Source organism: Hyposmocoma kahamanoa, unplaced genomic scaffold (genome assembly GCF_003589595.1).
Source record: "Hyposmocoma kahamanoa isolate Upper Pololo Valley unplaced genomic scaffold, ASM358959v1 119, whole genome shotgun sequence".
Taxonomy (NCBI): domain Eukaryota; kingdom Metazoa; phylum Arthropoda; class Insecta; order Lepidoptera; family Cosmopterigidae; genus Hyposmocoma; species Hyposmocoma kahamanoa.
This window is the reverse complement of record NW_020653409.1, coordinates 3,749,787-3,761,623: the sequence shown is the minus strand read 5'-3', so window position 1 is coordinate 3,761,623 and position 11,837 is coordinate 3,749,787. Positions and strand designations below refer to the sequence as shown.

General features: G+C 36.4%; 1 protein-coding gene across 1 annotated transcript in view; it reads left to right on the top strand.

Annotated features, from left to right (window-relative positions):
• The first annotated feature begins 2,630 nt into the window (after positions 1 to 2,630).
• The window catches only part of LOC113240018 (thymidylate kinase), a 10,238-nt gene continuing 1,031 nt past the window's right edge, over positions 2,631 to 11,837 (top strand). Inside the window, exons 1-5 of the mRNA XM_026477216.1 lie at positions 2,631 to 2,970; positions 3,114 to 3,214; positions 7,105 to 7,252; positions 9,321 to 9,438; positions 9,572 to 9,658. Coding sequence (XP_026333001.1) covers positions 2,892 to 2,970; positions 3,114 to 3,214; positions 7,105 to 7,252; positions 9,321 to 9,438; positions 9,572 to 9,658 — 533 coding nt within the window. The 5' untranslated portion in view covers positions 2,631 to 2,891. The remainder of the gene's footprint in view (positions 2,971 to 3,113; positions 3,215 to 7,104; positions 7,253 to 9,320; positions 9,439 to 9,571; positions 9,659 to 11,837) is intronic.

Below are 11,837 nucleotides of genomic sequence, written 5' to 3'. Positions count from 1 at the left end.
ATCTGGTAAGCATGGCATTGCATCAAGTGACGCGATCCGTTTTTTGAGCTTCAGTCAAATTGTGTAGGATCCACCGAGAGCACAGCTTTTTCACACCCAAATGTTTGTGTAGTATTGATTGTATTAGGCTCATGCCTATGCCTAAAGATGCCCGAATCTCATGGTATGTCACATGCCTGTCTGTTTTGATCATACGGCACACAGCATCGATGTTTTTGTTGTTCACAGCAGTGGACGGGCGACAATCACGAAATTCGTCACTGAGATTCACACGACCGCGTTTGAATTAAGCAAACCAGCTACAAAAAGTCGTCTTGCATGGTGCTTCATCGCCAAAAGCAGTTTGAAGCCGAGCGAAGCTCCGCTGAGCTGTTAAATTACATTCAGGGTCGTATTCTAGAACTCTACTCAATGCTCAAGTCAGGATTGCACTGGAAACACAAGCACTGGAAATACGACCCTAATGGCAAGGACTTGTGTATGATTTTCAGTGCTCGCTCCAATACTCAAGTCCTGACTTGAGCATTGAGTAGAGTTCTGGAATACGACCATTAGAGTCGTAGAAAATCATACCACGAAAATTTTCACGAGTTAAATCCTAAAAGTTAAGTTCTATTTTACTTAAGTTACTTTTTAAATATTGTTTAAGTAAGTGGCCAGTTCCGGAAACTTACGGTGCGTGTGCCCTATGTAAAATCTGAAACGTTTGTAATCCTTGTTTCTTGACTCCTAGTAGTGGACTAATATTTGTACTCCTAAGATTTTAAGGATGAATGCTGCTTCTGTTTCGTCATTAAATCTCAGAGCAACACGCCTGTCCATAACACTTGCAGTGCCGCTCAGAGCTTTAAACCGCAAAGATCTTAAGGAGTACAGCTAAAGCGCCCGTCACCCTGAGACATAAGTTTACAATTCTCATGTGCCTATAATTTCGCCAGCATAATTACCCTCCAAAACCGGAGCGCAGTGACATTCACATTACTGCTTGGCGGCAGAAATAGGAAAGGTGACAGTACTTCCCTGGATGAACTTTTCAAAAGGAGCTGTGCTGCTTCCTCCCCTCGCCCGCATCTATTGTCGTTTATTTTAGACCGCGAGAAAGCATCGATGTGCCTTTCGCGAGTAATTAAAACTTACTAACAAAATTATACTATCGACGCTGAATCCCGAAAGAAGAACCGGGAGTTCTTAGTACTTTAAAGACCGAGATTTCCCGGTGCTGAACCCAAGACTGCGCCAAGAAAAGTCATTGATTATTTTAGTTGATTCTATAATAGTCGCAAAATTTTAGAATTAGTGTATAAGTAGATTATACCCGTGTTATTCAGGACCCCGTGTGCGTATTTTGCATATCACAGTTTTTGTTGAACTTCTGTATGTAGTGTCTTGTATTAATACTAGTGCTTTATAATATTAATAATACATTATTCATTGTTTCATGTGTGTATTCACATGAACCCTGTAAGGGCACTATAATCATAATAAGTTACCTAATTATTAATCACGTATACAAGCTATAGGTACTGTTACTTTAATATAATGATGTCCGACGGACATCCTTGATCATAAATATGCTCGAAGACTGACATGATATTTTATTACTGTATAGGCCACAGACATAAATCTAGATATACATATAGGCTCAGATTATGAAACATGTAATCTGAGTGCAGACATAGGTGTATAAGTATTCGGCTCCAGGCCTAACCGAGGCGAGCTAGACTCTTGGAATACATTTGTGTACGACTAGATCCTTTTTTGGGTAAAGAATGAATGGCTTAATTGAGTCACAAATTAGAAAGATATAGTAGAATTGAATAAACGATGAATATACAATGTATAGGTAATTTATTACTTATGATTACGACTCATGTCATATTCAACGATTAAATTAGACTCTACTACTATGTATAACAGTATAGAAGAATGAGTAGTTACACATTTTTCATTATGTATATTGTTTCTCCGCACTACGTTACATTGTCAATGAAAAATAATTGAATTTCCTGTATCTTTTCAACTAAGAAGCCCATCCTAAAATTTTGCGTCTGAAACCGATATTTTCTGGGTACAATCAGTACTTCGCTAGATGTTGTGGTTCTTGAGTTTAAAGAATTTTGTAGGATGTAACTTTAAAACATATAGTAGAGATTTTTCTTGAGGTAATCTGCGGAGATCTAAGGTTATTTCAGCGTCGTCCAGAGTCGCTCTACGGATTTTTAAAAATTGGATCTGGCAACACGGCAAAGCTTTGCGACTGCGTGGATTCGCTCTGGGCCTTTTGGAGGGAAAAGTGTCGTTTTTATTTTGACTTTCAATTATTTTGTGAAATCTAGTTTAAAGTGGAATAGGATCACTATCCTATTCCACTATTGTGCCTTAATCGCAGTTTAAAACACGAAATTATACGAATCTCGAACTAAAATACCAGTATCGGCCCGTTCTAAGGAATCCCGAATCAATCCAAACACGCCGCCTCAAATTGCCTATCCTCTTTGTGGTGGCCATATTTACAGAAATATAATTAAACGTTTATGTTTTCGGCTGAAGAACTTTGTTTCCAAGGCCAGCAATAAATTTTAAAAAAATTGCTTAAATTCTCTTTGCTTTTGACATCTATTTTGTTTTGTTGATTTGTTGTGAATTTCTGAGAATAATGTTCCCGCCATATTATGGCATTAAATTACCGCCTTAAATATAGCGTAAATTGACGTAGCCATATCCACAAAAGATAACTTGTAATTTATCTGTCTTAACAGAGAGTTTTATGTAATAAATTGGTTTTCTCGGTTTCTTTTAGTCCATTCTTGCTTTTTGGAGTAAAACTCATAAGGAACGCTACATTAAAACAGTGAAACAATATTTACACAATTTGAAAGAAATTGGTGACAATGAACGTAAAACGAGGTGCCTTCATTGTTTTGGAGGGTGTAGATAGGACTGGTAAATCTACACAATGCAGAGCATTAGGTAAGCAAGTTTTAACATGTAAAAGATAACCAAATTTCCTATTGTACTTTGTGTAGCGGGCTGGTGTCCGGAACTTGACGTCAAGGCGCCTATTTTGCTTGTCCTATTGTAACAATTCTATATTTAATAATCATGTCACACAGCTGAGGGGTTGACGAAGAAGCAAATACAGGCAGAGAATATGAATTTTCCGGCGAGAGATACCGAAATAGGGAAAATGATAAACGGTTATTTAACATCGAAGGTGAGTTTAATTTCTATTCTCCAAATACGTGCGTTAGCACCATAGTAGCATAAGCATAGTGTAATACGACAAGTATAGTAACTCCATTAGGCTTGTATAGTTCATGAACTACAAACTATTAGGAATATATTCCTAACACTGACCGACGTGAACTAGTTCGTCTTGTACGGTTTTAATAGTTCATCATTCTTTTTAGTTCAGTATGAACTAGGAACTGTCTACATTGATAGTTCACCTGTCTTTTATTCAGTAGGAATGGTGCAAGCGGGACAAATAGCGATCTTTCACTGTTTAGTACAAGTTCGAGTGGGATGTATGATTGAATGTTGCTAGCTTGTACTAAAGTATTCTCTAATACGTATCTTCATTATGTATGCAGGGTGTCCCAAAACTCAACGTCAAGCGGGCATTGGGTGAGAGGCCAGGTTATATCAGTTCTGATAAAAACAAATCCATGTCACTTAGTTAAGTGATAATAGGCATATTTTTGAAAATGTTGAAAATCGATACCCTTGATCACATGTACTATCATCACAAATTTTCAAATTTTGCAGTGATTTTTTTTAACCTCATCCTAAATAACCATGCTGTTTATTGCAGTCACAAATCAAACAGTAAAGGTTATTATAGAAATGGCTGATTTGTGTAGTTACTGGTTTTACATTTATTAATTTTTAGTTCAAATATGTTACGTTACGAGTTTCTTAATTATTTGTTGCCTTTTAAGCTGATGGCTCTATAGCCAATGCTGGATATATAAATAAATAATAATAATAAACAGTAAAGGTTATGAGTTTAGGAAAAAAAATTAAGTTTCATTGAGTTCTAGCTTTAAAAAATTATGTCAGCTAGCTTTGATACTTCATATTTTTTTTAAATGTACTGTAATTGTTTGAAAAGATGACCCATTTAATCAAGATTTCAAAATAGTACAGTACTTGCCACTTTTCATTCCATAAAAAATATAACATTTTTTATGGAATGAAAAGTGGCAATGGCATTCACCATAAATAAGATGCATGTTCGCATATTAGTATAGTTTTGCTAAATGCTAACTAATACAGTTTACACAACACAAATCGAGTCAAGAGAATAAGCCAAAGTCGTCAATACGAGTGCAATATCAAGTCCACGGTAACACAAGCAAAAGTCGTCAGTACAAAAGTTACACGATTACGAGAAGATGCACAGTAAACGAAGGTACGTAGCGTACTAAATGATAATAACCAATGATCAATAATAGAGTATCGGCATCACTATCCGTCTCGCTCATTTTAAATGTCGATTATCAATCTGTCTCACTCTAATTCATGTTAAAGTGCGTCACTATCTATCTCACTCTATCACATACGGCCATGTCACTTCGACGATGGTAAAGCCAATCTTTGAGTACACAAAAAGCATCATTTATCATGGTATAATTTTTTTTTGAAACGAGATCCTTTTGCAAAAAATAAGTTATAACATTTTTTATGGAATGACAAGTGGCAAGTACTGTACTATTTTGAAATCTTTATTAAATGGGCCATCTTTTCAAATAACTTGCCCAGAGTAGTGTAGTACATTAAAAAAAAAATGAAGTATCAAAGCTAGCTGACATAATTTTTTTAAGCTGGAACTCAAGGAAATTTAATTTTTCTTACTAAACTCATAACCTTTACTGTTTGATTTGTGACTGCAATAAATAGCATGGTTGTTTAGGATGACGTTAAAAAAAAACATTACATACCTACATACATAACATACCTACAAAAAAACATACACTCGAATTGAGAACCACCTACTTTTTTTGAAGTCGGAAAAATGAACAATTTGCCATAGGTGTATTAGATTGAAAGTTATTATATCAATCGTCTATTATACCCAGTGACCTTTATATCATGCAAGATTATACCAAATGTCTGTGCACCATAAATTAATAATATCTGTTGAGCGTTATATCGACTAATATGTCATTTGTTATTATATATTACGAACCGCACCCGTTGTACACACGTCCATAAATCGAAGTGTATCAAGTGCCATTTTTGGATGTTGCGTAAAAACAATAACAATGTGATGAGATTGACACCTCCTATGAATACTATACCAACTTAATTTTGGACGAGTTCTGTTTTTATTTTGATTTTTGTTTCTTTATTTTTTTTTCATAAAATTCGGCTTATTTGTTTTTTTAATAACAATATACACATATGTGACAATACCTAAACATGTGGTCTAGGGTATCGATTTTCAACATTTTCAAAAATATGCCTATTATCACTTAACTAAGTGACATGGATTTTTTTTATCAGAACTGATATAACCTGGCCTCTCACCCAATGCCCGCTTGACGTTGAGTTTTGGGACACCCTGTATATGTAAGCTTGCAAAAAAATAAGTGCTCATATGTTGTGGTAGGTGTGGTAGGTATCTGTATGTATAATATCAACCTACATGTACAAGTATATGAAATAGTTGTATGCATGTACTTAAATATTGTAATATGTATTTTAAATACACCATTGTAACTAAAATTCTTGTTTTGTAAAAAAAAGGATATTTAGTTAGAATGACTGTTTTTAAACATGTGAAATATGAAGGAAAATCAAATAGTACCGATTTCATACAAATTGTATTTTTAAATATTTAATACAGTGTACTATTGACCTCATAATACGAGAAGTCCATAGTAGTTCATGTGAATAACATTACTAGTTTGTAGCGTTCGTTCAGCATCCGAGCAAGGACAAAACGAACTAAGGAACTAGATGAACTAGAAGACTGACCCAGTTCAGTTGACCGATTGAACTAACTAGGATCGCTCCCTCTAACGACCGATCAGGCACAAGTCTAAACTCCATACTAACGTAGCAGCACGGCTTGTATGTGTGCACGCGCGCCGTGTACGTACGCATACATTCTCAAAATCTGGCGGTAAACTCGCGTTGCGTAGCGGGGGTTGTCGAATGCGTCATTAATTTATAGAATTGAAGTGGTCGCTTAAAAAAATGACACCAAATAGTAAAAGTGTTATTGCTGTGCTTGTGGTAGTTTGAACAAGAGTGCCTTTCAGATTCGTTCCGCATTTAATTTCTATTTCATAATCATACTCCATAATCAAGATACCAATCCGCAATACTGATATGAAAATGTCAATATGTAAATACCTATAGCATTAAAAAAAATTTCAATGTGGTACGAAAATATCGTGATGGACACCTTAATTTCTTCAAAATGTGTATACAACCTGTAGGTACAACTAAAATAATCATGTAACAACCCAACACTCCGAGCTAAGTGTAGGTGGGCATTTATACACAGATCAGACAGGAGTTGCCCTAATTGCTCTTGTTATATTATGATAATAGGCTTAATAGCCTTATAGTTCGTCTTTAAAAAAAGCACTATGTATTGATAGAAAATTGTTTATTTATGTTAAAATTTAAATACTTTGGCCAAAGTACAGTCCGAGGCTGAGTATAGTAGTAGTAGATTTGCTGGAAAACATGTTTCTCAGTGAAGCAAATTTTCGACAAGAAACCTATGAGTAGTCAGTAAACAAACCTTGGAATTCTAAAAAATGATACAACAGGTGAAAAATGTTGTGTAAGTACCTTACTGAAGCTCTCATTTGAATTCCTTCTTTTTCGTCTTTTTCTACAGTGCAGAGGAATTTCCTGCCAATATTCTTTTTTATTGTTAACAATATCTCAGAATTATTCTTTATTTTTAATTATATTATTTTGATTTATATATAAGTATTGGTGGTAATCATATTGTCCCTTGATTGTGTATAAATAAGTGTAACATTGTGACAGTTACAATATGATTTAAAACAAAATTACTTTACTATCGCAAATTTTATAAATAATCAATGATAAATTTTTATAAGTTGTCATGGTTTGCAGCAAGATTTGTCAGATGAGGTGATCCACTTGCTGTTTTCAGCAAATCGTTGGGAGTGTGCCAAGAAAATCATTCAGACCCTTAATGCAGGCATCAGCCTTGTTGTTGACAGATATTGTTTCTCAGGAGTAGCATTTACAGCTGCCAAAGGTATGTTGGGATAAATGTGTATGTTGTCAGTGTTTTATAGACACTTATTAGAATGTCCTGTTTCAAAATTCAATTTTGGTTTTATTAAGTTTCAGTTTTAAAATTGAATTTAAAATAGGACGTAAATATTTTAAAATAGTTGTGAAAACTGAAAACACAATCCCTTGAAAAAATTTTCGAAATTTATTTATTTTATTTATTTATTTTACATTTAACATTTGCCACTTAACAGACAAAAGTCCAAATCGCTACAAACACAGAAACAACGAAAATAAAAATAAAAAATTAAACAAAAAACAAACAAAATACATTTCACAGAACTGAACTTACAGGCATCATTTGTTCTAATACTTTCCTACATTCACTCATCAGACGTTCAATCGTGCTATCAAATAAATCAGTACCTATTTATGTGGTGCTGCCTCGAAAACGGAGTTGAGGTCTGTGATAACGCGCAGCAACAGTGTGTTTCGGTGTGCCTGCGTGCGTGCCGCGCTCAGTGCCAGCAGCACAAATAGCAAACAAACGCTGCAGTAAATAAGAGGGGTCAATTTTACCGCGAATAATATTTACAAAAAATTTGCCCAGCGCGAGGAACCTACGCAACTGTAAAGAGTCGAAGCCAAGATGCCCTTGCAAAAAAAGCGTAGCATACATGCATGGGTAATACCTACTACTACTAACTACAAAAGATTTGTATAAATGGCGGAGAATCTGTTTCAGCACCTGCTCCAATATGAGGTTATATTATATCTCACAAGGAATCCAAACAACTGAGCATGTCTCCAATATATTTCGCACTGATGATACCTAGAGCGTGCAGGTCGCTCGGTCTGAGAGATGAGAGGCATTTCGGAGTATAATCCCCAGTCGTCGATATGCTATCGACGTAACTGACTGTATGTGCGCATAGAATGTCAGACGACTATTGAGAACGTATCCAAGGTCACGTACTTGTGCTACTCTTGTAATCGGCAACATCTTTACAAAAACACACACTCACGTGGCAGTGGTGACCGCGTAAAGCTGATCACCTCACACTTTGCAAGGTTGATGTATAACTTATTATTGTTACTCCAATCGTACACTCTGTCAAAATCCTTCAGCAGCCCACAGCATCCTCTCTACCCTTCACGGACTTGACCAATTTCACATCGCCAGCGAACAGGAGCACGGTGGAATTTTGCACCGTCTCTGGGAGATCGTTGATCATATGAACAAAGAGCAATGGGCCCAGGTTAGAACCTTGACTAATTCCAGAAAGCGTTCCATAGGGACTTGACACAAACGGCCCATATTGCTCTCTATGAGACAGATAACTTGCAAATAATTTAAGAAGTCTCGGCGACAAACCCATAATTCCTAGTTTTAGCAATAACACGTCATTGTCAACCCTGTCGGACGCCTTCTGATGGTCGAGATAAATAACGTCCACCTGGTTACCTACTTGTATCTCGCTGGATATATAGTCCACGAGATGGACGAGGTTGGTAGCGACTGATCGATTTGGCAGGAAGCCGTGCTGAGTATCGGTGATATATGGCCGACATTGCGGCAGTAAATGCCCGTGTAGAGTCATTTCGAATATCTTTGCCAGAGAACATAGTATAGCTATGGGTCGATAATTTTCTACTGCAGTTTTCGATCCCTCTGATCTGATGATTCGGTATCTCTGATAGCGAAAGCCGTCGGTTGCCGTATCGACAATTTACCGATTATGCTATTCTGTAAATCCAGGATAACGAAAATCGTTACTGCAACCGACGCGTACCGACAGCGATATGACGTCAGCGTTTCATTATCGAAAAATATACGAAATGGGAACATCTCGACGGGAGACTATGTTTTTTGACCAATCACGATCGAGCGTTCAAATAGTCATTTACAAACACCTTAACTATGGTTATTTAGTTTGTGCAAAGTTTGTTACATTCAAGGTTAACGTACTGTTTGTAATGAAACTATTTTTCCGGATTTAAACCGCGTATATTTGTTTTTTCAAACAAACCGACGTTTCGGCCCCTTTACAGGTCCCATCAACCGTGACTTTTATAATATAGTGTTTCAGGTTTTGATATCAACTGGTGCAAGGCTCCTGATGTAGGCCTCCCCAAGCCAGATAAAGTATTCTTCTTGACAATGCCTCTAGACCAGATCCAGCAACGGAGTGGATATGGCGGTGAAAGGTAATAATTAAGCACTATATTTCAATTAAGATTGCAATGTAATATATTTGTACTTGGTGCTTTGCTGATGATCTTTACTGCCTCTATTCGCATCAGTTTTTCATTAGTCTTTGATATTTTTTTTCAATCTCAGGTATGAAAAACTGGATTTCCAGAAAAAAGTATTGGAGAAGTACATGCAGCTGAAGGATGATAGTTGGGAAATTGTGGATGCAAACAGGTAGGGATTTATGTCATGTCCTGCATAATAATATTATATTATTATATTATATTATATTATAATAATTAAGGCCAGTTGATGCAGCTGTTCTTTTAAGTTATTATACAGTTTTTTGTTTATTATAAGTAAACAAGTCAGTTAAGCAAGTACTCATCCAAATTAATGCGAAAGTAGTTTTGTCTGTTACGTTTCGTAATCTGTTACCAGAACAGCGGTAAACGGCTGAACTAACGTCGATGAATTTTGGGAGAGACAGAAGAGATAGATGGGACCTAGGAGGACTAGGCAACTTTTTGTCACAAAAATAAATCTTAAAGGGAGTGAAATAGGGTATGAAAGTTTGTATGGAGAACCAATAATTTCTCAGTAAGCTACTCGAAGTACTTATTCTACGCGAATTCGCGTGCACCATCTAGTCTAATGTGTAATGTAATTGTAAAATAGAAAAATTATTTTCATTATAAAATTATTTAATACAATATAAGGGTAAAGCTTATTGCAAACATTAATTTAAAGTTTGCTACTGTGTAGATGGCGCGTCTGACTTGATTGTGATTGGTCCGAATATTTTATCTACCGATTCAACTAGCCAATGACGTTGCTTTTAAAATTCCCTACTTGCGAAAAAATAGCGGGAATAAAAAAAAAGTTTTGAAAGTAAATATGTGAAAAAAAAATGTATTCGTATTTCATCAAATGTTCGAGTTGGAGAGATTGATCAGGATTAGTAAGGGAATTTTCTGCCCTCGTAACGAAAAAAGACACAACTAAACGTACTTTATACAGCAGTTGTATCTTTTTTCATTCTGAGGGCAGTTTTGTTGATGTCTAAAGTTATAATATCAATTATTGGACGGATAGGTAATTCAATTCACTTTTTTTTCACAATTATTTTTACCTATATTATACCTTTGGAGGAGTCGACAAATATAACCATATGCATCGTCATCATCATGACGGCCGTTTTATTATCCAATCTTGGATGTGCCCCGCTCACGCCCACCTTTTCTTCGCCATGACTTTGGTCCTATTTCGGATCCAAGCGTTGCTTTCGGTCTCGCAGGGTAACTCCGAACATTGCTCTCTCCAACGATGAAGCCAACGCCTGAGCGACCCGTCGTTCCACTTCCGCTGTTTGGTTCTCAAAGCGAAGTGTAACCTTATGTCCCAAGTATATATATTCGGTGACTTTCTCCATTGGAAGCTGGTAGTTGTGACTTCAGGAATATTGGTCATGGTCTTGATTTTCCCAATGTTCATTTTGAGCCCAGTTTTTCAGTTTCCACTCTCAAATCCTCTAGCATCGTGAGCATATCCTCGATGCTTTCAAAAACCAGAACCAGGTCGTCAGCCAACCTCAGATTGATAAGTCTCTCTCCATCAATCATTAACCCTTTCCCAGTCCACTGCACCTGTTGGAATATGCATTGTAGTGCTAGGGTAACAACTTCGGTGATATTGTGTCTCCTTGCCTGACACCGCTCTAAATGGAATTTGTCGGTTTTCTTGTGTAGGGAGACACAGGCGTTAGCGTTCTGATGGAGATGATTGAGGACTTGCATGTACCTTTCATCGATACGGCATCTAGTTAAGGCTCGTGCTAAGAAACCACCACTCTATGGAGTCGAACGCTTTCTCGTAATCCATGAAGGCTAGTTAAGTGGTTTCCTGTATTCGTTACATTTTTCTATGACTGTTTTGAGAGTCTGAAGATGGTCATTTGTACTGAAGCCTAAGCGAAAACCTGCCTGTTCTCTGGGTTGGAAAAATTCTAATTTTTTGCCGAATCTGTTAACCAAAACTCGAGAGAAAAGCTTGTAAATATGCGACAATAGACTGATTGGTCTATAGTTTTCCGGCTTCTTGATGCCCCTTTTTTGTAGATTAACCATAATATAACTAAGGAAGATTTTTATTTGTTTGCTCACCAAATATGAACTCTCATCTCTTTTTGCATACTGTGTAAATTATATTATTATGAAGCTAAGAACCAGTGGTTTCGTCATTATTTTGGGATTCAACTCAGCCTACTCCTGTTTCACTAGAGAATATGTGTTGTGGACTGGATCAGGCAATTTTTTATGCCTGCTTTAACTTTTACTTTAAATTGATTCCTTCTATTCATCAACATTTTGGTCATTTACATCTGTTGCTCCACAACACATTGAATGGTTTTAAT